A 27744-nucleotide genomic window follows, 5' to 3' on the forward strand; every position below is an offset into this window, starting at 1 on the left:
TGAGTATGCACATATTGCTATGGTAAAATCAGGAATATACACACACTTTAATGGCCTGTCCAAACCACGTCCCTTTCCAAACTTTGCGTGCTGCAGATCTAAACACGTAAACAGTGGCTTCCTAAAAACAGATCGGCCAATATTCAAAGAGATTTAAGTGGGCAGGAGAGGCTCCAGTCCACTTAAATCACTCCTGGCCGCCAAACTGTGGATACGGCACTTAAACAAGGCAGTGCTGCTGAATATCGGCTCTGACTAGCCCCATAAAAAACAGTGAACAGGTCAGGGGTGGTACAGGGAGCAGCACTGGGAAGCAGCCAGTGGTTATGAGGTGGCTGGCAATATTCAGTGCCGGGACATGAATTGCTAAGTGGGTAAATTTAGGACAGATCAAAAGCTATGAATGAATTGGCATTGAATACTGGCAGAGACCCCCCCCCCCCTTTCCAAAAAAAATAAATATTAAAAAAAATTGCTGTTTCCCCTTGAAACCCCCTCCCACCCCCCAAAATAGCCTTCCACCCACTCCCCCTCCCAGTCCACAACAGGAAGATCACCTTCCTTCCCATCTTGGTAGGCCTTCTGGACCCACCTTAGCTCCTTGGTGGTCCAGTGAGGGCAATGGGGCAGAAGAGAAGCCCACTCACTCCTGTTCCTTACGGCAGCTCTAGAAGATGGGTGCTGCGACCTCTCAATGTACTTGTGTAGTACCACAAGAGGCTGCCACAAGGGGTAGGAGCGAGTGGGCCTCGGTCCTGCCCCCATTGCTCCCACTGAACCTCTAACTCTCTCGGGCAGCTTTCCTTCTTGTGCTTCTGCGATACAATGTAGCGGGGGGTGGCCTACTGAGATGGGGGGAAGTGTTTCTATAAAGGGCGCATACCCTTTACAGAATTGCACTTAGTGCTGATTGCCACGCCTAACTTTCAGCACCAGACCGCTGAAACGGTGCAAATGCTGGCACCCAAATTAGGTGTGCTGAGGCACTATTCTATAACTACATGTGCAACGTTCTAAAATGCCCCGACACGCCCATGGCCACGGCACTTTTGGGTTACTCGCTAGTAGAGTTAGATGCCATACCTCATAGAATAAATCCTTATTACCCGGCTCCAAATGCTCCTTATCAATATCCTTATATAATACTTAAAGGGTACTGAGTATTGGGTCCATCAGATAGTCATGTCACCACCATTCAGGCTTTGTATATGAGCCAGGCATTTTGTTATGGTGGGCATGTATTCGTCATTGATCCATAGTTTTTAATATTTTTAACTTTCTACTTTCACCCATTAGCTTGAAATTTCAATATTCAATCTTATAGTCAAAAATACACTAAGTTTAGATGAACTTTCACTATTTCGCTGTTCTTTTTTTCTTTTTATTTCTTACTTGTAAAAAAGGCCCATTTCTGTATGAAAGGAAACGGGCGCTAGCAAGGTTTTCCTCCCCCCCCCTCGCTCTCTCCCTCTGTCCCCTCCAAGTTCCATGGTCCCCTTTCCTCCCCTCCGATTTCCATGGTTTCCTCCCTCCGTCACTCTCCTTCACTCTGTCCTCCCTCCGAGTTCCAGTCCCCCCTCCCTCCCCATCCCCCAACGTGCACGTCGCCCCCCCTCCAAAATTGCCAACCCCCCTCTCCCCCCTCTCTTACCGGGGTCCCGGCGGCAGCACTGAAGAGTGAGCAGGCTCAGCGAGTCTGCTGCCTTCCCTTCTCTTCACTCTGAGCTCTGACTCTGGTCCTGCCCTCATTTCCTGTTTCCGCAAGGGCGGGACCAGAGTCAGAGCTCAGAGGGAATAGTAGGGAAGGTAGCAGACTCGCTGAGCCTGCTTGCTCCTCAATGCTTCCGCTGGGACCCCGGTAAGAGGGGGGGGGGGGTAGGGAGCCTCCTGCACACAGGGACGCCGCTTCCGACGTTTTTTTTTCCGCTTGTGTTTCAGCTGTTCCTGTGGTCCTGCCCTAGAAACAGCTGAAACAGAGGCAGGTTCGGGACGGCGGTTCGTGAGGGTGGCAGCCTCGTCAGCTGCTTGGTTTTTTGAGGGCGCTGCTGTTTGTTTGTTTTTTTTGAAGGGTGACAGGGTTCGGGAGGGCGACTCGTCAGTCTGGTCAGCGGTTTTGTTTTTTTTGAGGAGTACGGCAGGTTCGGGACGGCGCTCCGTGAGGGTGGCAGTCTTGTAGGCTGCTTGTTTTTTTGAGGGCGGTTAGTGTGCGTGTGAGGTTCGGGAGGTTGGCAGCCAGTCTCAAGCCTTTTTTTTTCTTTTTTTCGCGTGCCACTCATTGGATTCGATCACCAGTGTGGGATGTATGACGTCAGTGTTATCTACTGCACCTAGCAGACCACCTCCGAGGGACCCACGGTTCCAGGCAGCGTTAGAACGTTGGAGGTGAGATTTATTATATAGGATAAGAGTTATTCATCTCGGAGACATCATCTGATCTGACATGAAATCATGTTTCGCACAAAATGCTGTGCCAAGGGAACGTCTCCTCTACGTAAGCTGGAAACATATCCGTTTCCAGCTTACGTAGAGGAGACGTTCCTTGACACAGCATTTTGTGTGAAACATGATTTCATGTCGGATCAGAAGATGTCTCCGAGATGAATAACTCTTATATGAAATAAAAAGAAAAAAAGAACAGCGAAATAGCGAAAGTTCATTTAAGCTAAGTGTATTTTTGACTATAAGATTGAATATTGAAATTTCAAGCTAATGGGTGAAAGTAGAAAGTTAAAAATATTAAAAACTATGAATCAATGACGAATACATGCCCACCATAACAAAATGCCTGGCTCATATACAAAGCCTGAATGATGGTGACATGGCTATCTGATGGACCCAATACTCAGTAGCCTTTAAGTATTATATAAGGATATTCATAAGGAGCATTTGGAGCCGGGTAATGATAAGGATTTATTTATGAGAAACCCCCTCCATTAAATATAATAATGATTCCGTTTAAAGAGGATACCTCATAGAATAGCACACAGCCAGAGATATGTGCACAAATTTTATTGAGTGCCAATCTAATATAATAAAACGCACCGTGAATGTTCTGAAGACAACGTTCTGAAGTCACTCAAACACTCCCTGGCTGTAGGGTTCGTGGATTCATGGTGTGAAGCCAGCCAGCCGTCTCTGCCCCGCCCTCGCGTCAAACGTCATGACGTCGAGGGCGGGAAAAAAAAAAAACAAACGGATCGCAACCACGCACGGTGCATTTTATTATATTACATTTACCTCCGTGGTGGCGGTTCCGGCAGCGCAGCGTCAGGGAAGGAGGCGGCGCTCCCGACGTCTCTAGCCTTCCCTTCGCTGTGTTCCGCCTTCTTCTGACATCAAGGATGACGTCAGAAGAAGGTGGAACACAGCGAAGGGAAGGCTAGACGTCGGGAGCGCCGCCTCCGTCCCTGACGCTGCGCTGCCGGAACCGCCACGGAGGTAAATTTAAAAAGAAAAAAAAAAAAAAGAAGTTGGGGGGAGAGAAGAGGGTGGGCAGTAAAGTTGAACAATGGGAGCGGGAGGGCAGGGGAGAAACGACAGCATGGATGCGAAGGGGGTGCATGGATGCGAAGGGGGGGGAGAAGAGGGCGGGCCAGGCTGGGACATGGGAGAGAGAGGAGCATGGATGCGAGGGGGGGTCATGGAAGGGAGAGAGGGGAATTGCTGGATAGGGATTAATGGAGGGGGCAGGGGACAGAGGAGCATGGATGGGCATGGATTGGGAGGGCAGGGCTCAGGGAGAGAGGGGAATTGCTGGAAAGGGATGAATGGAGGGGGCAGGGGACAGAGGAGCATGGATGGGCATGGATTGGGAGGGCAGGGCTCAGGGAGAGAGGGGAATTGCTGGAAAGGGATGAATGGAGGGGGCAGGGGACAGAGGAGCATGGATGGGCATGGATTGGGAGGGCAGGGCTCAGGGAGACAGGGGAATTGCTGGATAGGGATGAATGGAGGGGGCAGGTGACAGAGGAGCATGGATTGGCATGGATTGGGAGGGCAGGGCTCAGGGAGAGAGGGGAATTGCTGGAAAAGGATGAATGGAGGGGGCAGGGGACAGATGGGCATGGATTGGGAGGGCAGGGCTCACACTCTCTCTCATATACAATGTCTTTCTGACTCACACTCTCACACACTCTGTCTCACACTGTATCACATTCACTCACTATGTGCCACACAGTCACTCACACACTCGCTTGGTCTCATACACTCACTCTCACAATCTGTGTCTCACACACACACACACTCTCTCACAAACACACTCACACCCAGACTCACTCTCTCTTTCACACACACACACACTTTCACTCTGTCTCTCACACAGTCACTCTCACATACACTCTCCCAAACATACACACTCCGAGGAAAACCTTGCTAGCGCCCGTTTCATTTGTGTCAGAAACGGGCCTTTTTTTACTAGTTATCAATAATTGGTTGTTAGCACCCAATTGATGATTAGGAGCTTATTAGCCAATTAATGTGCATGTACTTCTCATCAGCGTGCCCAAATTTGGGCACCATATATAGAATTCAGGGGTTAATGGCATCAGCTTATGCTAATGCAGTAGCGCACATTAATAACTCTAACCCATAGATTGCGACTATGTAACAATGCATAATTTCAATACAGCTGATACCTATTCACTGATTTTTATACTACTTACAACTAAGTGGACTGCAATAAAATATAGACAATTAAGATAGCATTACATGAACAAAGATTCAGACAAACACTCAGCAAAACAAACTGACAGACTACTCTCCTGTTCACTGCTATATCTGCTGAGGGTATTATCAGAACAGGTTTTCACAGAGGATGAGATACTCCTGTAAATACAGCAGTTGATGGACAAAGTCTGCCACTAGCCTCAGCAGCCATCTCTAGAAGCTCATGAACTCGGTATTTACGACTGAAGTGTGAAATTTTTGGAGGAAAGGAACAGGAGAGTGGCGAATGCTATACTCACCAGAGAATTCCAGCCCAGCAATGGAAAAGAAGTTCTTCACATTATGAAGGGTCAGTTTTATCATCACCAAACGAATCAGCGCCCAGCTGCAGAAAGCAATATCCATGTACATGTTTAGATATTTTTATATTAAAAACTCAATCTTCTGCACTTCCAAGCCTTCTGTGTCTCCCTCCCCACTCAATTTTTTAAGAACTGTTTCAGCAGTTTAATGCTTTTAAAATATTTAACTATAACATTGTATTAAGTCAGATTTATCTCAGGTCATTCTTGCCAGTAAGTCTTGGAATTTCACTATTATTTTTGACACCTGTCTAATAGAGTTTAAAAGTGGAGTCCTCTTCAAAGCTCACATTATTTTTCATGCCCAGGAGCACTGGGCCACTGACCTGAAGCCCAATGCTCATCTTAAAGGGGCCAGGGCTGTAGTAAAGCTGCACCCTCCTCTATCCCCCCCCCCCAGCAACTCCCAACATACCTGAACAAATCCATGGTGGTCCACTGGAACGGAGTATAACATATCCCTAAGTCACTCCTATCCCTTGCGGCTCCAGGTTCAAAATGGCAGTTATGACCCTTAGCTGTAGTCTCACAGTACTACCACTAGGAGTCAGGCTGCCATATAAGAGTTAGCAACTTCCACAGTGAACACAAATGTGGTAAAATGCCCCTTAAAGGTGAATTCTCTCTCAACAAAATCAAGTCAATTATTCATAAAGTCAAAGGTGGACACGGTTTGAAACAAAAAGTTCACATACCCATAAAAAATACATTGATGGGAAAGCAAGAAGTTGGAGAAAAGGCTTCTGAGAGGGCAAAACAGAAATAGCACAATGAATATCTTCCTATGGACAGACGCATGCCATTTCTCTTTTTTTTCCTTCTTATTAGCCAGGTAGCTTCTCCTTTTTATTTCCAATTCAATCAAAATCAGTGCAGGGACTCCGATAACATAAACCTTCATTCAAAACCATTCAGGACGTTTTTCCATGTTTAAAAGACTGTCCCCCTGTTCTTAATCTGATCACTAAAGGCACCACATCGTGTTACCCCTAAACAACCATTACTCCATCCTCCATGGGGGTGTGAAGGCTGCCTCCACGGCATCCTGAGATGCAGGTGGCCTGATTTGAAAACTGAGCCAGGGAATAATTCCACAGTAGCGCACAGCATTGATACTGAGCCACTAGGCTTGTCTAGACAAATCACTTCTATATTCTTTTGCCTCAGTTTATTCAATTATATTTGGGCAATTACAATGGTATTCTCAACTCCCTCTGAGAAGTTTACAAGCCATAGAAAGTGTCAGAAATGTGCTGCTTGACCTCCGCCAGAGATGGCTCTATACATGCTTCTGAAATGCAAAAACAACCTGCCAAGCACTCTACCATCTTGTTTGGATATGAAAGGAACTTTATAAGCACAAATATATATATATTTTTTTTATCAATTAGTGCTATTCACTTAACCTGTAAGAATTTGAATTTTTGTGCTCCTGAAGTTGTGTGTCTGACAGAAAGGCATCATCCTCTTCATCATCGCTGGGAATGCTTTCATCAGAGTCGTAGATAACACCGCTGTCAGATAAGGGAAGAAATGGCTGTAATGGAAAGAACAACGTACTAGTCATCAGAGCTGTCCCAAATGTGACACTTCTGAATGCTTGTATTCAAGATAGGCGGGGGTGGAGGTGGGGAGAGACAATATTCAGAAACCATTTACCAACATATTTCATACCGTCTGAGGAAAATTGACCAACCCCTCAAATTCTTTTTGGCGCAGTGAAAACAATTTTAGAATTACTTATCTGCTGCAGCCTGTGGGCTCTAGTTTAATAAAATAAACTGAAGTGACCGGTTGAGTTGCATGCTTAGGGATTGATATTCAGCTTGATTTAACTGGTTAGGAGGGCTCCTGCCCACTTAAAACATGCTTACTGGGTTTGGTACTAATATTCAGCACAAATTGCCATGGGGCATTCCTCGATTAGTGCCTGGATGGAGCAGGACGTTACAACTACCCAGGCAAATAGGACCATTATCCGTGAACTAGCACAGAATATCAGTAGGACCTAGATAACTTCAGAAGACCTGGATATTCAAAGTGCTGGTATCTAGATATGAGCCAGCACCTAATACATGGGTCTAGTTTAATCCACAGTGGACAGTATTTAAAAAACAAAATGCTGATTGCTGAAGGCTAAACGTTGACCTGATATTTTTCAGAAAGCGTGTATGACCAATGTAAGTGTGCAAAAGACCTAACGGGTCCTTTTACTAAGGTGCGCTGAAAAATGGCTTGCAGTAGTGTAGGCACGAGTTTTGGGCATGTGCCAATCCATTTTTCAGCGCAATGTAAAAAAGCCCTATTTAAAATTTTTTTACGAAAATGGACGTGCGACAAAATCAAAATTGCTGCGCGTCCATTTTGGGTCTGTGATCTTACTGCCAGCCATTGACCTAGCGGTAAAGTCTCATGAGGTAACCAGGTGGCAATGACCTACGCACACCAAATGCCACTTGGCAAACGTCCAAAAATAAAAATTATTTTTTGGTTGCACGTATTGGATGTACGCCAAAAATGAAATTACCACAAGAATCACATGGTAACCGGGTGGTAACTCCATTTTGGCGCATGTTGGGCGTGCGTAGAGCCTTACGTGGCTTAGTAAAAGGACCCTTAAATGATTCTTTTCAAAATAGAATCCAGTACGTTTACATTGTATTATAGAAGCGCAAGAAGGAAATCTGTATCCTCTGTATCAGAGTAGCAGAATTCACCTTTAGTTTCATACATGATTAAAAACTGTCATGCCACATGAGATTTCTTACCTTTGCAACAAAATAGTCCCACATGCTAAGTTCCGGGGGAATGAATTTCTCCTTATATGATGGTCTTTCTGCAGGCACTGGTGGAGGGGCAACACTGTCTTTTACTGGCCTTCCAGGTACCAACATCCTCATGTTAAACCGACGACGATGCTTATCAATTTCTTCTGAAGGGACTGGAGGGGCTACATGTAAAAACATTAGTTAATGTTGGTTCGTTCTCTGTCTGCCAATGTGTCCTTGTGATGTGATGACAGATTCTGCCATTGGCATACAATCCGTGCTTTGGGTTTTTTTCAGTTTAAACTAGTTTTAGCTTTACCTTTCCCTATATATGTATGTATGTATGTATGTATGTGTGTGTGCAATAAATTAACTTATTTTTGTAAAAGTTTTCAATAACAAACAAGTAAATAAACGAAAAGAAAAGAAAGAAAATTAAAAAAAAAAAAAGAAAAACATGACAGAGAATGATGTTCCATGAAAAACATTCTAAAAAACAAGGTTTCACAATGATGTTTCTCAAGATGGTTTATGTTCTTGAGGAGGTAGAAAAAATAGCCCCAACTGAACCCTTCAAGGAAAGCCAACAAAATGTGAGAAAGTAAGAGACATATTTAAAAGACTGAAAATTATTTATGCATTCTCAGGGGAACTTGGGAAAAAATTAAGTACTCCCTAACTGGAGAATCCCATGATGGAGAAGGATAAAGTGCTTCTTTCTTTTCAGAGTATTTCATGACATCAGGAAACAGCATTTTACTTTTTAGAAACAGAGATAATTGATTTTTGAATTGTGATCTAAGAAGCCACTCTAGTAGACACAAAAGCAAAGACCACCATAAAAGTAGACACAGTAAGTTCTGCTCAATCTGAGAACACAAGAAAAGTTAAATTCAGAACAGAGGCTGTCCTACCCTGGTTAGGCCCCTAGAGGGCGCTGTCCCCCTAAAATGTCCAGGGAGAAGGGCTGGTGAGTTGCTGAAGGGAGCCAGTAAGGGGAGGTCGCTAGGACCGGGGAGAGTCCTGGAGGTGGAAACAGGTGCAGCAGGTTATGGGCTGGGTCCTGTTTGGCCATTAATGACTTAAGACCCCACCTGAGTGGTGAGGGAGAGGAAGAGCTAGCTGCTGCAGGGGAGAGCTGGGAGCTGAAGCAGGAGGTCCCCATGTGAAGTACTGGCTGAGCCCTTTGGACTGGTGGAAGAACTGGGTGTTCCCAAGAAGGAAGCTGGCTGGGGGAAGAAGGCCCTAGAGTGCCAGGTAGAAGAACTATGGGTTCAAAGAGGTACTGTGTGTCCCAGCTGAAAAGCCGGTGTGTCTAGAACAGTGAAGAGGTACTGTGTGTCCCAGAGGAAAAGCCTGTGTGTCTAGAACAGTGAAGAGGGACTGTGGGTCCGGGGACTGTGTGTCCGGGGACTGAGTTAGTACTGAGCCCAAAGGGATGTGTGAGAGGGCTCAGGGGGAAGAAATCTATGGACATTGAACTGTGCAAGAAGAAATGTTTAAAATGGAAGATTGCACTGAGTAGGAAGAAATGAAATGGTTAAGCTGGAAGAACTGTTTAAGCTTGTGAAAGTGTTTTAAGCTAAAAGAAGTGTGCCCCAGAGGCTGGAATAAAGATGTGTATGAAAATAGCCTGAGAGGTGAAACCTGACTGTGTTTGCTTTTTGAGAAGCAGGTCACCCTGAGCAGAAAAGGGTGGTAGATTAATTTGCATAAATCTGCATACTGAGAACCAGCTCACCCTGAGTGAAAGAGGGACCTGGGATCCTGAGGTGGGAGCTTCATCATCACAGTAGCCTCATCATTTTCACACCATAAATAAGGTAACTTCATCCCGACACTGTAAAACTCATTTTTTTGCTTTGTAGAATATAAACTGTAGTCATAAGTGGTATATTTTTTATGGTACCACCAAAACTACATTATGATCTCTCTTGAACATCTCCTTTGATGATATTAATGGCAGAGAAAATTCAAAATTCAGATTTGCACTTCTAGTAGCACTGTTTAATGCCTCTACCTTTATCTCACAGACGGCAAACAAATCAGATGATGCAGTACAATGAAAAGATTTAAATGACTGTACTTGTTTTTCCAGCTGGGGTGAATGAAACCTCAACTCCACCGGTTCAGTTGAAAAAAAAAGTTCCACTTTCTTCTCCAGAGACTAAACTCTTTTTTCCATATTAGAAAAATAATGTAACAAAGCTTTACCTAAGTCTGCAACATCTTCCCAAATTAACCTCTAAAGAAATAGTCTCAGATCTTGGCAATACGTAAGCAGGGAATAATTCTAGCCCTGAAAAAAAAACATTAGGAGCTCAAATTTTAACCTCCTTCTGGTTCTCTGGAAGCTATATTGTCCGTATCTGAAAAAACTGTTCCAACTGACTGCCCCACCACAAAGGCAACTTGAGTTGCACTGCGAGTGCTAGTTGCTTCTTGCCCTCTCAAACCTCAGTGTAGACCATAGTGGTAGTATTGAGGCCATCGAGTTCAACAAACTCTGTGCACAGGGCTGTGAAGATGGGACTCACTGATCCGTACTCAAAAAATATCAAGCCCAGCAGCTAGTGTCCCTCTTCACTCAAGAAGAGGTAGGTGCAGAGGGTCTGCCAACTGATCCTGCCCTTGGTCAGTACTGCAAGTTATGAAGACAACCACTGGGCTCAAAACAAGACTAACTGTCACCAGAAAGGGATGAACAGCTTGTCAGCCTTTATGGTTGCCTATAAATCAAGGCAGGGAAGAAAAAAAAAAAAAGGAAACAACCTTCCAATGCTGCAATTGAGGAGAACAACTTATGTCAGCCATCTTGGATCACCAAGGTTTATGATTTTATGATTGCCAATTACTTAGGGGTATGTTTACTAAGGTGCATTAGCATTTTCAACGCGCCTGTAAATTTAAGGCGCATTAAATGCTAACGCGCCTATACATTTCTATGGGCACATTAGCATTTAACGTGCATAAGTGTGTTAAAAACACTAATGTCCCCATAGCGTTGCCTAGTAAACATACATATTAGTACATAAAATTACAGAACTGGCATAATAATTCCTTTTAAATTAAAAACTATGGACCAAAATACTTGACCGTACTAACAGTGTGTCTGAAGAACTAAAACAGGAGATTTTAAAGATGAATATTTCAAAGTCTGAAATTTGATATACCACATGTCTTTAAAATACTGTGCTAAAAACAAGTTACAAATAGAAATACTGCTCATATGTTAATGCTATGGGATCGAAGCACCAAATTTCATGCTATTTTTGGACATATGCACTAAACATATGGACAGTAAATATAACAAGGCACCCAGTTGTATATTTATTTTTTAACTTGTATTTCTCACTAAAATTCCACATCATCTTTCATTTTTGTAATATATGATACACAAAGCTACATCAATTCTATCTAAATAATCCAAATGGTCCCTTACATGCCATGTAAATTGCAATATAATATATGCACGTGTAGTAAACAAAAGCAGATTAGACTACTGCAATACTATGCTTCAAGGGGTGTGCATCCTACATATTATGGATCATTACGTATATTCCACCTTTTCTAAGGCAGAATACAAAAAGTTACAATCACAGAAACATTATATTAATCACAACTAGAAACATACAACAGAAAAAAATAATAAATGCTGATGCTTGGACATAACCAGAGCACAACTTGGACGTCCTTTCTAAAATGCCATTCAGAACGTTAGTGTAAGACGTGTGCATAACATACCCAATTATTTGATACATACATACAGGTCTTGATGTCTTTAGCTTAGAGTGTTGTTTAGATCTAACCAGATAATTACTATAGTACCTGTAAACTAACTTTGCTTATTCTAAGCAACTGAACTAAACATAAACCAGGTAATGCTTTTTTGAAAAGGCGATCATTTATACCAACTGGCCCATAACCCATCTGTGCACATTTCTCAAGCAGCTGTCAAACCCAACAAATAGTGTCATGCCATACCACAAACCAAAAGGTGGCTGCTAGTTTTTGCGAGGGTGTTCATTTTGAGTGCATGAATGACTAACAAAACCCACGTGCCACACAAAGTTACTATATGTGAAGGCCAAATCACATGCAACATGCTAAAATGTTTCTATTCTGTGTTCTGCTGTGGAAAGGATTTGCTGGAAACCAGAGTAAATCAGGCACAGCAGACAGCACACAGGTCTCTCACCACACTCCTGGGGTAACTGCTCCACATCTCTACCATCAGCAGATTCACTGCTATCTGACCAAGTTAATGGGGGCGACGAAGATAGCTGAGTAGCTACTAGTGGAACTCTTTCAGGTTTTTCCTCATTTAAGCACTTTGTTTTATCTGAGTCAAACAAACCAATATAGCGGTTATAATGTTTATTGAAGTACTTCAGAAAACACTCCATAGCACTTATAACTTGTTTTTGTTCTTTTTAAAATTGGCCATATTTTAAACATTTAAGGGCCTAATTCTATAAAAGTTATGCTCCTAAATTTACACTCCTAAAATTTATGAGAATACTCTATGCTCCAAAATAGATTATGCTCCTAATTTAGGTGTGTAAATTATGCTCATAATTTAGGAGCATACATTTTAGAAGAGTAAATTTAGGAGCATAACCTTTATAGAATAAGACCCTTACTGTATAATGGTCTTAGTTCAAAAGACCAGGAGAAATACATTGTTGGCCCATGTTGTTTTTAAGCATTTCCCATACTAAATGAACTCCCTAGTCCAGTGATTTTCATTAGTTTTCAAACAGGGGCCACATTGGCAAAAATACTTCAGTATGAGAGCCAGAGCCGTTGCCAAAGTGGTCAGTGCCCAGGCACTGAGACAAATGGAGGCCCCCTGCAATGATGCATCCGGTTTGGTTGTTCAAGCACACTCAGGTCAACATGTATAACTAACATAAGGTCTGATTCCCCAGACTCGCTCTCTCCCTGAGCCCATCTTGTCTTTCCCAATACACACCACCACAAAACTCTCTTCCGAATACCACTTGATACACTAACTGTCATCTGAAAGTCAGGAAGGATTCTTCTTTGGGATGGGAGGAGGAAGGGAACAATTATCTCACAGCTGTCTCTGGGCAGTCATCTTTCACTTCTATATCTCGGGGTTCTTATGATGATTGCATATTCTATTTGCTTGAAGTCAATGGCAAAAATCCTTAAATAAATGTTTACATTTTGTTTTTCCATGGATCAATTATGCTGAAATTCACTATCAAGGGTGTACAGAGCTACCATACAGTATAACACAGGGGTGGGCAACCTCAGACCTCGAGGGCCACAACCCAGTTGAGTTTTCTGAATTTCCACAATGAATATGCATGAGATTTATTTCCATGCACTGCCTCCATTGTACGCAAACAGATCTCATGCATATTCATTGGGGAAATCCTGAAAACCCAACTGAGTTATGACACTTGAGGACTGAGGTTGCCCACCCCTGCTATACAACACATCTAATGGAATTAAAATTATGACCCTTACCTGGAATAGTTTCCAATTGTCGTTTAGGTTTTATAACGAGTTTAACACCACCTCCGAAGACGGCAGCCCACATTCGACTGTTCAAGGGATGTGCAGCTAGTCGAAACAACTCGTTGCTAGAGTGAGTGGCAAAAGCATGTATCATCAAGCTTACATAGACGGCCAGCACAGCTTCACACAGCAATACATTTAACTTTGGTTGGTCCTCATCTTGGGCTGATGTTAAGAGGTTGATAAGCGAGCTGACACCTGTAATAAAGAAACCCCACCCCCCCAGCAGAGTTTAAGGCAGCATTTAGGGAAATAATACATGCTACAGATACATGAGGTTTTTTTCATCTTCAAAGTAAAACTAGACAATAAATTTTACTTAGAAACATTGCAAAAATAAATTCTCTTAGGCTGAACACGGTTATGTAAACACCTTCTCTTCCTATTGTTGATCTGCCGGATAGTTGTGTCTAGTCTGGTCACTGTAAGAGAGAAGATGCTGGGCTTGATGGATCTTAGTCTGACCCAGCAAGTCTTTTCCCGTCTTCTTAACCAATACTGTTCTAGAATTTTCAAACCAGCTAATACTTTTAGTACTATATAAGAAGGGTGTAAAAAGTATAGTGATGTCATGCCATGGAAAGGGAAACATCTTAGGCAGCTTTGCCAAATAGTACAGCAATAAAAATATTAAACTGATGGCACTTGTGTCATGATAGTTCAAGAGCTTCTATAGGCCCAATATTCAAAATATAAATGTACAACTGCTTTTTATTTACATATAAAAAAAATCAACTGGTGTTATTGCCTGACATATAGAGAGTAATATGCATTTATTTTTTTTAACAGGTCACCCTTTTACTAAGCTGTGGGAAAAAGGGCTGTGCAGTAGAGGCGAGGCCCATTTTTCCCGCATGCCAGTGCCCCTTTTGTCACAGCAGGTAATAGCACCCCCCCCCCCCCCAAATGGCCATGCAGTAAGATAACTCTTATTGTGTGGCCATGCGTTGGGAAGAACTTACAACCACCTACTGAGGTGGCGGTTATGAAAAAGGAAAAGGCCTCATACGTTGCTTAACATGTCTTATGGCATACCAGACAGTCTTACAGGTGGCATTTAGTGACCTGTTTAATCACTGGCCAAAAACCTCCAATGATATCATCTGTGCTGATTCACACTTACAATATTTTTAGGCAGTGACAGGGATATTGGGCAAAGACAGTGGCACTTAACAGAAAATCCCAACAGGTACCTGTTTCACTGTCAGCTTCTTCAGGGGATTTCTCTGTCCGGGTCATTTCCAGCATCAGTCTCCACAGCCTGGAAGTATGCTGTGGGGCTGATACCGTCACTCCACCTGCCCAATATCCTTGTGTTAAAAACTATAATTGATTTTTGATTTAATTTTGAAAATTGGGTGATTTATTACAAAAAATGTTACACACAAGTCACTGCCTATAAATATGATTACAAGTGTGAATCAGCACAGATGAAAATCATAGGAGGTTTCTGGCCAATAATTAAACAAGGTCACTAAAAGCCACCCGTAACCTGTCGAGTGTGCCATAAAATGAGTTAAGTGATGCCTGAGGCCTTTTCCTCCTCAGATAAAGCGTTCTGAATCAGTTTTCATCTATTCCGAGTTATAGAAGTAATTTCATAAAAGCCCTTTATAGCATACAGGCCAGCTTGGGGACTATTCTGTAAAGTGTGACAAAAGTTAAGCGTCAAAATACAGGGTGCACAGGTTCCACCATAGAATTCTAGTGTAAGTCAGCATTTACACCCTCTTACTCCATGTCTATGGCAGGTGTAAACGTGTCCCCCTAAATGTGGCACTTCAGCATGCAAATTTCTGTAACCTTTATGTGAGTAAGTGCTGGTATTGATGTTCTTTACAATTAGGCACTTACCCCCTGATATTCAAAACTATTTAACCTTCCAGGAATGGCTCCTAGCCGGTTACATAGGTTTTGAGTGCCCAACCTCTGATGTTCAATGGGAGATGACCTGTTATCTCCCACTGAATATCCCGGTTAGCAGCTAGATGCTAATAAGCTATATTGGGCGACACAGCCAGTTAGATGCGGATATTCAGTGCCAAACCGGCTACGTTGAGCAATCAAAATAGGCCGCTTAAATAGCAGGCCTCTCTTTGACCACTAAAAAGTTAACCGGTTAGCGCTGAATAACGGCATAGCTGGTTAACTTTTCAGCAGCCAATATAAACCTGGATATTCAATACCAGTCACCAGATATGGCCTGGAATTGAATATCCAGGTTCAACGCCAATGGGGGACAGCAAACGCGCTGCCTGCCACCGGCTGAATATCAGGCGCTTAGATTATAGAATTAAGGAGTGTATGTGCATACAACGTCTTGTATAAAATTATCCCCCATGTAAAAATAACTTTATAAGTACATAAATGTTGCCATACTGGGACAGACCGAAGTTCCATCAAGCCCAGTATCCTGTTTTCAACACTGGCCAATCCAGGGCAAAGATTGCAAAACAGTACAATACTACTACTACTTAACATTTCTAAAGCGCTACTAGGGTTACGCAGCGCTGTACAATTTAACATGGAAGGACAGTCCCTGCTCGAAGAGCATACAATCTAAAAAGACAATGTACAGTTAATCAGATAGGTCAGACAGATTTTATGCTGCTTATCCCAGAAATAAGCAGTGGATTTTAATCCATTTTAATAATAGCTTATGGACCTTTCTTTTAGGAAGCTACCCAAGACCTTTTTTAAACTCTGCTAAGCTAACTGCTTTTACCACATTCTGTGGTAACGAGTTCCAGAGTTTAATTACACATTGAGTGAAAAAATATTTTCTCTGATTCGTTTTAAATTTACTACTTTGTAGCTTCATTGAGTGCCCCCTGGTCCTAGTATTTTTGGAAAGAGTAAACAAGCAATTACAAGAATATGCTTTATACACAACCTGGGTGTAGGCATGTTTAGGGCTGACTTAGGGAGGAGCATGGGTGGAATTGTGATTTACATGCGTAGTTCATAAAATGATGGAATCATGTTAGTCACGATTTGGCCTGCTTTTGTTTGCCAGTTTTATAAAGGCACATTGGTGCTTATGTGTTTTTATAAAATAGGGACCTACTTGGCTTCCCAGCCTAAGGGGCTCTTTTACAAAGTGTCGATATGCCCAACACGGGCCTACCACATGCTAAATTGGAACTACTGCCAGCACGCTGTGGCCGCCGGCAGTAGTTCTGGGTCGAGCATGTGCCATTTCTGGCCCTCCCAGTTACCTGCCTGGGGCTCTTGAGGACCTGAATTGCCTACCCCCGTTCTAGAAGATGAATGCATAAATGTTTGGCTTGCCCCTGACCCTTCCCCATGCTCCTCTCATACGCATACCCCTTGCAGTTAAGCACTACAGATTTTGAGCTCTAAATTTATAGAATTGTGACTAAATGAAGTTACATGCACAACTGCAAATTAGTACAAGTTATCAGCAATTGGTAATAATGCCTTTGTATCGCTCCATGGTGCGACTGCACCTCGAATATTGTGTTCAATTCTGGTTGCCGCATCTCAAAAAAGATATTGTGGAATTAGAAACGGTGCAGAGAAGGGTGACGAAAATGATAAAGGGGATGGAACGACTTCCCTATGAGGAAAGGCTAAATCGGCTAGGGCTCTTCAGCTTGGAGAAAAGGCGGCTGAGGGGAGATATGATAGAGGTCTATAAAATAATGAGTGGAGTTGAACGGGTAGATGTGAAGCGTCTGTTTGCGCTTTCCAAAAATACTAGGACTAGGGGGCATGCGATGAAGCTACAAAGTAGTAAATTTAAAATGAATCTGAGAAAATGTATCTTCACTCAACATGTAATTAAACTCTGGAATCTGTTGCCAGAGAATGTGGTAAAGGCAGTTAGCGTAGCAGAGTTTTAAAAAGGTTTGGACAGCTTCCTAAAGGAAAAGTCCATAGACCTTTATTAAATGGACATGGGGAAAATCCACTATTTCTAGGATAAGCAGTTGTAGCACCCGCTAGGTTTCAGCGCTGCTCCACTTCACAACAATAACAAAATTTGTTATTGGTCACAGCACCGGGGTAAGATGTTTCTCCTGAAGCGGAGCACACTTCCACCCAGCACTACTGCCTTTTTTTTTTATAATAAAGGAATAAAATAACTAAAATAAAATAATTTTTATTAACAGAGTTGATTATTTTCAGAGTGTGAGGAACCCCATTCACAGGAGTAAAGCAATACACCACTGTTTAACAGGTAAATATGTTTTCGTTTATTCCACAGCCAACATTTGTTTAGCAGTTAACACATTTAAATAGTTTAAACAGCCCAAAATACTTCTCTTTCTGTTAAAACCTTTTGCAACCCTTTAAGAATCTTATAAGACAAATTCTTTTCGACCTTGTGGAAACTTAAATTACTTTCAAAAATACTTAACTTCAAATGGCTAAACTGAAGTGACTGACAACATGCAACAGTACATATTATTAATCTGTATGCTAACAAAAAACTCACTTTTCCCAGTAACTTCAAGCTCATTCTCTTCCTAGGGTTCCGGATTTCATAGAACCAAGTTCAGAAATTCTCGGAACCGAAATCCAGCAAATCATCAGATATGTACTTTAATAGTCCATAACCTTTGCTCCTATCTTGACCTTAGCCAAGAACAAGTTTTCTTTGGTTTAAAATTGTTTCTTTTTTTCCACAGGTCAAACGAATAACATCAGGTACATCTGGAACCTCAGGAACTTTCAGCTCTCAGGTAAGTGATGAACTTTGATATTGCAAGAAAAGCTAGTGCATAAGCTTAAAATTTCCTTAACCATTTCAACAGTCCAAAACAACAAAACACAAAAAAAAATAGTTCTGGAAAATTATTTAGAATAAAAAAATAACATCATCTCCTTCACGGTTTCAGTCAGGAATCCCCTTGCTGCCGGAAACTTGAACTGTGAAGAACCACCGCTGCCACTTAGGAGCAACAGCCACTCTGGAACATCAGCAGCTGCCACTCAGGATTGCTGTTGGAACTCACAGGAACCTGCTTTAATGCAGTTGTGCTATATTCTGGAGTCTATTCCTTCAATGTCACTACTTTCTTGTACAATTGCCCTCTTAAAATAATAAACTTTCTCTCCTTCAACTGGAAACTCCCCAGCCCAACACACTTAAGGTGCTCAACTCAGAATCCCAACAATTGTTGGTAAATAACTTCTGTGCCACTTTGGCCTCTCTCATATAAAATTAAACCCCTTTGCCTGGAGCACTGGAGAGTCCCTTTTAAATTCCCTACGCCAACCAGTACAGCTTCCAAAACGATTCTCTGCTTTATCAGCCTTTCACTGAAATAGCCTCTGTTTTCTCTTGGCTTCTCCTCTGCAGAAATAAAACTTTTTTTCCTCTGCTAGCATTGAAAAGCATCCCTGTCAGCCCTCTTTTCCTACTCTTCTCCTGCTCTACCCAAGCCGTAGTCAAGGAAACCAGAACTGGATGACATCATCTGTCCCCCCTGAGCCAATCAAACTCTCCAACACCAGAATTACAGTTTGTGCTCAGTGTTGCCAGGTGGGTGGTTTTCCCGCCCAATTGGACGGTTTTCCGCGACCCGCCTCGGGAAATTTTTGTCCGTGGCGGGTTGCGGTTTTTTGGGCTTGTTTTGGGGTTTTTCCGCGGTTTAGCGTTTTAGCGTTTTTCGGGCCGCGGGGGCGGGGCTAGTGACAATTTGGGCGGGGCTAGTGACATTTTGGGCGGGGCTAGTGACATTCTGGGCGGGGCCGGTGACAGAAGAGGCGGGGTTGATGACGGCAGGGGTGGGGGTGTCAGGGGCGGGGTTTGACTTTGGGCGGGTTTTGGGCTGGTTTGGGTGGGGAAAACATTTTCCACCTGGCAACCCTGGTAATTACCCAGTAATGCTCTCTGCCTTCCCCTCACTTGAAGCCAGCCAGCCAGCCAGCCATTAGGGCTGGTCACAACTCCTGCTGCAAGCCTCCTTGGAGCCACCTTCCACCAGATCAGCCCCTAAAAATGTCCCAAAATGGGCCAGGAGTATCCTGGACCCCCTAGAAGGGTCTCAAAATTAGACCAAAAAAACAAAAAAATTGAACTGGCCTCAGACCTCCTCCAGAATCCCAAAAGGATCCAGAAATGCCTCAGACTGCCTCTGCTGCCCCGAAAAACCACAAGCAGCTCCACACAACAGGTAAAAACACTTTTATTTTTAACCCTATTACACAGTATAAAACGTTTTGTACTTTTTTGGGATCTTGCCAGGTATTTGTGACCTGGATTGGCCACTGTTGGAAACAGGATGCTGGTCTGATGGACCTTTGGTCTTTCCCAGTATGGCAATACTTATGTACGTATATGTGCCTAATTTCCCAAGTTATAGTCATAACTACCAATATTCTTGAATGCATAGGTTAAAGACTACAGAATTAAGGGGTATATGTCCACCTTTATACATATAGCAATAGAAGTGTGCCAGCACCTATTATGCATGTAAGTGTTTAGAATACACGTATATATATAAGAACTTATACATGCATGTGCCAGCATGCTGCCTAAGTGCTAGCTGAGCAGTTACTTGCAAAGAAGGTACATACAGGGGAGTACCATAGGCAGGGCTCCCACTTAACACATGTAACTTACAGAATACTGTAAGTTACGAGCAACTCTGCCACATTTTGGTGTTTGCGCTTGCACCAGCTCTATGCTGGGTTACATTAGTATTCTGTAATGGATCCTAAGCATCTAAGAATAGCTTCCTATCACCTGCTGTCAAGGCACATAAATAGAGGATTGCGTCTTACAAGCATGCATATGTATTCTATCTATACAGACAACTGGGGCCCTACCATTAGGCCGTCTGAGGTGGGGACCTCAGGCAGTACTCTTTTGGAGAAGCATTCGCCCCCACGCCCGCAGTGTTCTGGCATCACCCCTGCTCTTTCTTCCCCGAATTTACCATCTTTTCTTGCTTTCCAAAAGTCAGGGTGGCTGTGGTTCCCTGCCACTGACTTCTTCCTCTCTTAAGGACCACCTCTCTGACATACTTCCTGTTTCCTCAGAAGTGGGAACATGTATATATACTAGCCGTTGAGCCCGTAAAAACGGGCTGGTATTGGGGTTTTCCTTCCCCCCCCCCCCGCGAGGTCGCCGCCGCCACCCCTGCACCCGGCCCGGGCCCTCTCTTCCCTTCTGAACTTACACATCCATTCGCCGAACGCAGCAACACACATCAGCTGAGCTGCCCCTTCCTTCTCTGCCTGTGGCCCCGCCCTCCTGTGACGTAACGTCAGCGAGGGCAGGACACAGGCAGAGAAGGAAGGGGCAGCTCAGCTGATGTGCGTTGCTGCATTCGGCGAATGGATGTGTAAGTTCAGAAGGGAAGAGAGGGCCCGGGCCGGGTGGAGGGGTGGCGGCGACTCCGAGTGGGGGGGGGGGGGGGAGAGCGGTAGCAACCTCGGCGGCGCAGTTTCCCTCTCTGTCCCGCTCCCGCCGTCATCACGTGGGGGCGGGACAGAGATGGAAGTCTCTACTGCGCATTTGCGAGTGAGTCGGTCACTCGCCGTTTATATGTTTGATATATATATATATATATATATATATATATTTATTTGTTGCATTTGTGTCCCACATTTTCCCACCTATTTGCAGGCTCAATGTGGCTCACAATTTTTCCGTCATGACTTATGTCATTTCAGAATACATATAGAATTGATAATATATAGAGAACATGAATGCTAAATGAACAGTCAGGTAAAAAAGAGAAAATATACAAATGGTATCACATATTAACGTGGGTTGAATATTAAAATTAATATATACAGGTGTGGCCAAGAAAGTCTGCTGTCTGAGGCAAGGGGATGGTCTCAGTGCACTTTTTCTAGCAAAAAAGGTGAAGGTACACAAATGCCAGGTCACCATTCAGGGGTGGGGTGATCACTGATGGACCCGCCCCACTATATATATATATATATATATATATATATATATATATATATAATACGCACATATATACACACACCGCAGGATGTACGGTCTAGACATACGTGCTTATATTTGCTGCCTATATGTATATTCTACATGTACAGTGTGATGTCTACATATATTAGCATATTTCATGGTGCTTAAGCATATAGCACCTTTGAATATAGGAAAGATTTAGAATGTCTAGATTAGACAGTTGAAATTACATGCACATTCTGCTGAAAATGGACTTCCTTTGTTCCTTGGATGCAAATCACCACAAATCTGGATGCTGCAGATGTTGGCAGATAGACACCATTTGACCCACATAGTTTGCCCTTACCTATATTTCTCTAGTAGTGGTCATCAGCTTTCCTTGCCCCCACCATTATTAACACACACACACAAATAAGAGGGGGCAGGGCGTTCCTGTGGCAATGGAACTACTGAAATGGCATTACATCATCTGAAAAAGAGCAATAAAGGACATTTCCAGAAAACTACTATTAGGTTATTTGTTTGGTATGTTTCTCACCAGGCCAAGAGGCAGGGCTGGAATTGGGTGTTGCGTGTTCCTCAATGCTTTCCGTTCTCAGCCTGCGTCGTTCACTCAGGAGAAGGCCTTGATAAGCCATTCCAGTAAACTGGTTTGTTTCCGTTTGACTACTTAAAAAAAACAAAAATTCAAATGAGAACATTTAAATTTCTCATTGTTGAATCATTTTAAGCTGAAATGGATTACTGTAGTGTCGTGTTCTGTTTAAAACTAGTTAGGACACAGCTTATGTTAATTTACATATGACAACATTGTATTGTATTATTGTAATGCATTAGCCTTGTAACAGAGTATTTGATGGCCAATATAATTTTCCGTGACACTCAGATTCCTACAGCATTTGTTAATCTTGTGGGAACTGAAGACCTCAACATTTCAAACTATCACATTTATCTCAGTAAAAGACCATTACATCTGTTAAAGTGAAAGCCCAGTGCAATATACTTTTCAAATATAGTACTGAAATAATGATTTGCCTTTACCTGTAACTATGGCTGTCACATAATGCTTGGTAAATAGAAGCAGAAAGTGAAGCAGCTAATGAGTGAAGCGTGTATATCTGAAAAAGAAAATATCACAAAATATAAGTCATACAGATGCACATCATATTGCTCCAAAAAGTTAAAAAAAAATCAGAGGGGGCAACAATAGGTCATTTTTATGTCAGTATGCACGTATTTACCTGCATAAAAAATTGTGATTAATGCCCCTCTCCCTCCCTCCCTGCAGAGCTTACCTTAACCTGCACAAAAAGGTGCAGGATAGACGGGATCAGGTTCAAACTAAACTTCTCAGCACATACTTCATAGAGGCTGAGTAATTTTGTTTCAGAATTTCCATGCAGGCTATATTTTCAAAGGGAAAGCTCCATGAAAAGTTTCAAAATTCACCTCCTCATGTTGACACAAACTTTCTAAAATATGTGACAGGTTCTAGTACATCTAACAGAATGAAACGCAACATAAAATTCTTGAAATATGCCAAAACAAATAGAACTTCAAAACTTCAGGAAGATGTCAAATTTCCTAATAAATGCCATGTTGCAATGATGAAAGGCTAAAATGCTTTAAGTTTCTCAAGTACATTGTTTGTGGGTATACCAGTGGTATAGCTATGTGGGGCCATGGGGGCCTGAGCCCCCCAAAATTTCCTCTGGGCCCCTGGTTTTGCTGGCGGGGGTCCCCAAACCCCGCTAGCTGAAGTCTTGCCCTGCGCCAGTCTCCGGCGCTGTCGAGTTGCCTGCCCTGTTCTGACTTCCCTTCTTGTCTGGCACGCTCCTTTTAGTGAAACTGAGCATGCTGTGGCAGTGGATGGGGAGTGGCAAGGTGGCGGGGAGGGGGGGGGGAGTGGTGGCAGGGGGACAGTGGCGAGGCAGCAGACCAAAATGTGCCCCCTCACCTCGGGCTCTGGCCCCTTCCCACCACGAGATCTGCCTACGCCCCTGGGGTATACAGTCTAATTTTCAAAAGGAAAGCACTTGCAGAGATTTCCTACAGCCGTGGGATTGTGAGCATTTTGCACATTTATGTTCTTATGTTTCATAACCTGCCTTCTCCCAGTAAGGATGGTCCCAAAAAACAACAAGGCAGATGATCTGCAGACTCCAACGTGGAAACAAACAAAGCAGATCAGTGGTAAATCCAAACAAACCTTTATTACAGAATCTCAGTCTAATAAAATGAACAACACAGGCCGTGTTTCGCCCAAAGGGGCTGCGTCAGGGGCTATTCTGTTATCTTCATCACCCAAATACCTAAATGGTGTGTCCAATAGTATCCATCATACATAATTGGGAGCCAACTGAGTATGGCACCAGGGCAGATAAAAAAAACCCAGCACAATCTCTACTTCAAAGTGAAAGGCACTCTCCAGAAAATGGAAGTGTGCTACTGTCAGGTTCTCAGGTTCAGAGCCCGCGGGGCCGGGCTCTGGAGCAAACGTGAGCCCTTGGGCTGCTGACGAGGAGCGACAGCAGCAGGCAAAACCCACCAACCAACACTGGGTAAGCACACCGGCAGGGACTGCAGGCACTGCCCAGCAAACCGGAACACATGGACTGGAATCCCCCGGACTGGAGGACACAGGACTGGAACACTGGACTGCAATCCCCCGGACTGGAACACACCCCGGACCGGAACACACTGGACTGGAGCACACCAGACTGGAACACACACCGGACCGGAACACACTGAACTGGTCCACACAGCTTCACCTGCACTTAGCTACTAAGCCCCCAGGAGTTGAGCTCATGGGTTCGAGTAGCAGGCAGGACTTACTGGACGACACAGGGACTAGGACTAGAACAAGCTGTAACTGAAGTGCACCTAACTCCTAAAGTGACCAAAAGTGTTCCTAAGCCCAGCACCAACAGAAAAGCTCCTAAGCCCTCCACTAACAGCAGTGCTCCTAACAGAAACTAACAGGGGTGCCCCTACGCCCTACACTAACAGAAGTGCAGGGAAACCACAAGGGAAAAGGAAGGGAAGACAAAAGCCAGACCTAACACTGGTACTTCCTAAGCACCAAGCTGCAGCAGCTAAACATGGGTTCTCACCCTGGTGCTTCCTAAGCACCCAGCTACAGCAGCTAAACACAGGTCATGAGGAAAAGCGGGGCAAGCACAAGGAAACAAGCAGGAAAGCCAAATACCCCAACAACAAAAGGTGCTTCCTAAACACTTACTAACAAGGGTGCTCCCAGCACCAAACTCCAGCACTGCACTAACAGCAGTGCTACACACCGTAGCAAAAGGGAAAGCAGAGGAGCCAAAGGGAAAGACAGGGAAGTCAAACACACACAACACAAGTGCACACTGACTGCACTAACCTAACCTGGACCTAAAGCAAGTAGCCAGAAGCAAACGTTGCGAAGGCCCTGAAGGAAAGAACCCACTTCCTTATCAAGGCCCTCCCTGATGATGTCACACTCCCTAGACCCAGGCAACAGCACACTAACCCAGAGAGCACACTGAAAACCATAGAGGCCCAACCCACACCAATGCAACACCGTGAAACACTTGAAGCCAGTACACCCAAAGAGAGTTAGAGCAACTCAGACTACCCACACAGGTGCAGTATAGTGAAACAATTAGAGCCCTGCTACTGGAAGCTGCCAGCACAGAGAGACAGAGCCAGCTCAGAAAGGACAGAGAAAGAAACAGAAGCCAGCTAAGAAGCTGACCCCCAGGAAAGAGGTAAGTTTGAGAGGGGTTCTGACCCCAATCATAACAGCTACCACACAATTTAGTATCGCTGGAAAAAACGGGCATTTTATTAGATTAAGATTCTGCAATAAAGATTTGTTTGGATGTACTACCATTCTCCTGGTAAGGAAGTCACAAATCAAGAATCTAGTAAATAGCAAGAGGAATATTAAAAAAAAAAGATATTATAGTTATTACAATTTTTAGATTAAGTATTTATGAAAAGATATGTCTACAAAACAATTTAATAAGAAGGTATTAAGAAGATAACAGGAGGAAGTTTTAACAGCCTAAAAACAGAATGAACTTTCTCAAAATCATTTTACTCTTAGGCCTTAAACAGATGAAAAACAGAGAAGACCATGGGCCCTGTTTACTATGGTGTGCTAGCATTTTTAACAAGCACCAACGCTAGAGACACCCATGTATTCCTATGGGTGTCTCTAACGTTATCTAGCATGCGCTAAAGATGATATCGCGCCTATAGCACGGCTTAGTAAACACAGCCCCTTGATTCACTGTGTAGCTCGCTTGACCTACCGGAGGAATCCCTAAAGCAATAACAGAACTTCTATAAGACTATACAGATATTTTAAAAAGGACAGCCTCCACAGGCAACCAGTGAAGCTGGATTAATAAAGGGGATGCAGAATCACATTGTTTTATTTTAAAAATTAAGTGAGCTTGAAGAAGGTGCCCTCAAAAAGGAAGAACAGGGCTTTTAAAATGAAACTCCTGTGCAGACTTTTCCTCCTCACCTAACCCTGTTCATTGTTTTGCTGCTGGCAGAAGTACATACATGCTGTGATTAGTGTGGGTATTCGTACTTGAAATTTTAAAATACTCCACATTTCCATTGGTAAAACAGAAATTAGTCTGGAAACTGTTTGGCAGTGAGAGAAAAAAAAAAAGAAAGCAAAAGCTACTATATATCACCAAGGAAACTGAACAAAGACGTGGAGATTATACGTCTATTCAGTATCCAACATTCCCTTGCAAGAGACAGGAAGCTTACCCAAGTCTAAATGCCTGATAATATGATGAATACACTGCCAGCATAAGGACATAGGATGGATTTTCACAGGGTTTACCAAGCTAACTTTAGAACTTAGCTAGTCAAGCTTAACCAATTAAAAATTTCCTTCAACTAGCTAAATTTAAATCAGCTAAATACACAAGGGCCGTATTCTATGTAAGGCATCTTAAATGCTGGTGCGTAGCTCTATTCTATAAACCGCATCTACTGTAAGACACTGTTTATAGAATAGCGCATAGGCTCCGCCCATTCTGACTTGCCGCACCCTATGCTTGGAATAAACTTCCTGAGCCCCTACGCCAAGCCCCCTCCCTACCCATCTTCAAATCCTTGCTCAAAGCCCACCTCTTCAATGTTGCGTTCGGCACCAAACCTTTATACCTTTCAGGAAATCTAGACTGCCCCAATTTGACTGCCCCTACTTGACTGTCTGTCCATTTGTCCATTAGATTGTAAGCTCTTTGAGCAGGGACTGTCCTTCTATGTTAAATTGTACAGCGCTGCGTAACCCTAGTAGCGCTTTAGAAATGTTAAATAGTAGTAGTAGTAGTAATTTAAGCACAGCCATTTGTGTCACTGAAAACCTAGTGTAAATGCCTGCGCCTTAATGTACATGTGTTCTCCTGAATTCTATGACAATGCTCGTAAATATGATTGATACCCCCAACACCTACAATCTTCCCAAGGCTGTGCCCCCTTTTCAGCTATGCACGTTGGAATTTACATGTACCTCTTTTTAGAATATACCTAAAAACAAGCACGCGTAAATTGAAATTATTGCCAGTTAGTGATAATTGGTTTATCGGCCAATTATCATAGCTAATTAGCTCTTTACTCAATTGAGTACTGTGCATAAATTGGCCATGTACACAATTTAACGTGCACTCCTTGCTACGCCTTATATAGAATCCGGGGGAAGGTGCATAAAGTTAGCCAGAGACAAGATTAGGTTGGGGGATAGAATTTTGTTTGTATGTACAAATTTTAGCCCAAGTTGGTTAACCCTGAAAGAAGAATAGCAGGCCTAAATACATTTTATCCTCCTCAGTTTATGAAAACAATTCCAGCTGCAAACCTGCCCAGTTAGATGTGGTTGAAAATCCAGCTAATGTTAACCAGTTGTGTATCTGGATTTTCAAAAGGTGTTTGACAAGGTACTTCATGAAAGGCTACAGAGGAAATTGGAGGGTCATGGGATAGGAGGAAATGTCCTATTGTGGATTAAAAACAGTTTGAAGGATAGGAAACAGAGAGTGGGGTTAAATGGGCAGTATTCACAATGGAGAAGGGTAGTTAGTGGGGTTCCTCAGGGGTCTGTGCTAGGACCACTGCTTTTTAATATATTTATAAATGATTTAGAGATGGGAGTAACTAGCAAGGTAATTAAATTTGCTGATGACACAAAGTTATTCAAAGTCGTTAACTCGCGACAGGATTGTGAAAAATTACAGAAGGACCTTACGAGACTGGGAGACTGGGCGGCTAAATGGCAGATGATGTTTAGTGTGAGCAAGTGCAAGGTTATGCATGTGGGAAAAAAGAACCCGAATTATAGCTACGTCATGCAAGGTTCCACGTTAGGAGTTACGGACCAAGAAAAGGATGCTGGGCTCGATGGACCCTTGGTCTTTTCCCAGTGTGGCATTACTTATGTAGGTTAAATTATCTAATTATTTCTCCTGCTCAGCAG

At 43.2% G+C, this 27744-nt stretch overlaps 1 protein-coding gene across 3 annotated transcripts in view; it reads right to left on the reverse strand.

The window, feature by feature from the left end:
* Nucleotides 1-27744, reverse strand: part of DMXL2 (Dmx like 2) — a 369136-nt gene that overhangs the window by 69813 nt on the left and 271579 nt on the right. Inside the window, exons 26-32 of one of the 3 annotated variants that reach the window (XM_030189445.1) lie at nucleotides 22299-22375; nucleotides 21796-21923; nucleotides 13295-13543; nucleotides 11994-12137; nucleotides 7796-7977; nucleotides 6434-6564; nucleotides 4965-5050 (exon numbers count right to left, since the gene is read on the reverse strand). In XM_030189445.1, coding sequence (XP_030045305.1) covers nucleotides 4965-5050; nucleotides 6434-6564; nucleotides 7796-7977; nucleotides 11994-12137; nucleotides 13295-13543; nucleotides 21796-21923; nucleotides 22299-22375 — 997 coding nt within the window. Of the gene's footprint in view, nucleotides 1-4964; nucleotides 5051-6433; nucleotides 6565-7795; nucleotides 7978-11993; nucleotides 12138-13294; nucleotides 13544-21795; nucleotides 21927-22298; nucleotides 22376-27744 lie in introns of all 3 variants that reach the window. The other 2 variants (XM_030189458.1, XM_030189451.1) reach the window with 2 other exon arrangements.

This window comes from Microcaecilia unicolor, chromosome 1 (assembly GCF_901765095.1).
Source record: "Microcaecilia unicolor chromosome 1, aMicUni1.1, whole genome shotgun sequence".
Lineage (NCBI taxonomy): Eukaryota > Metazoa > Chordata > Amphibia > Gymnophiona > Siphonopidae > Microcaecilia > Microcaecilia unicolor.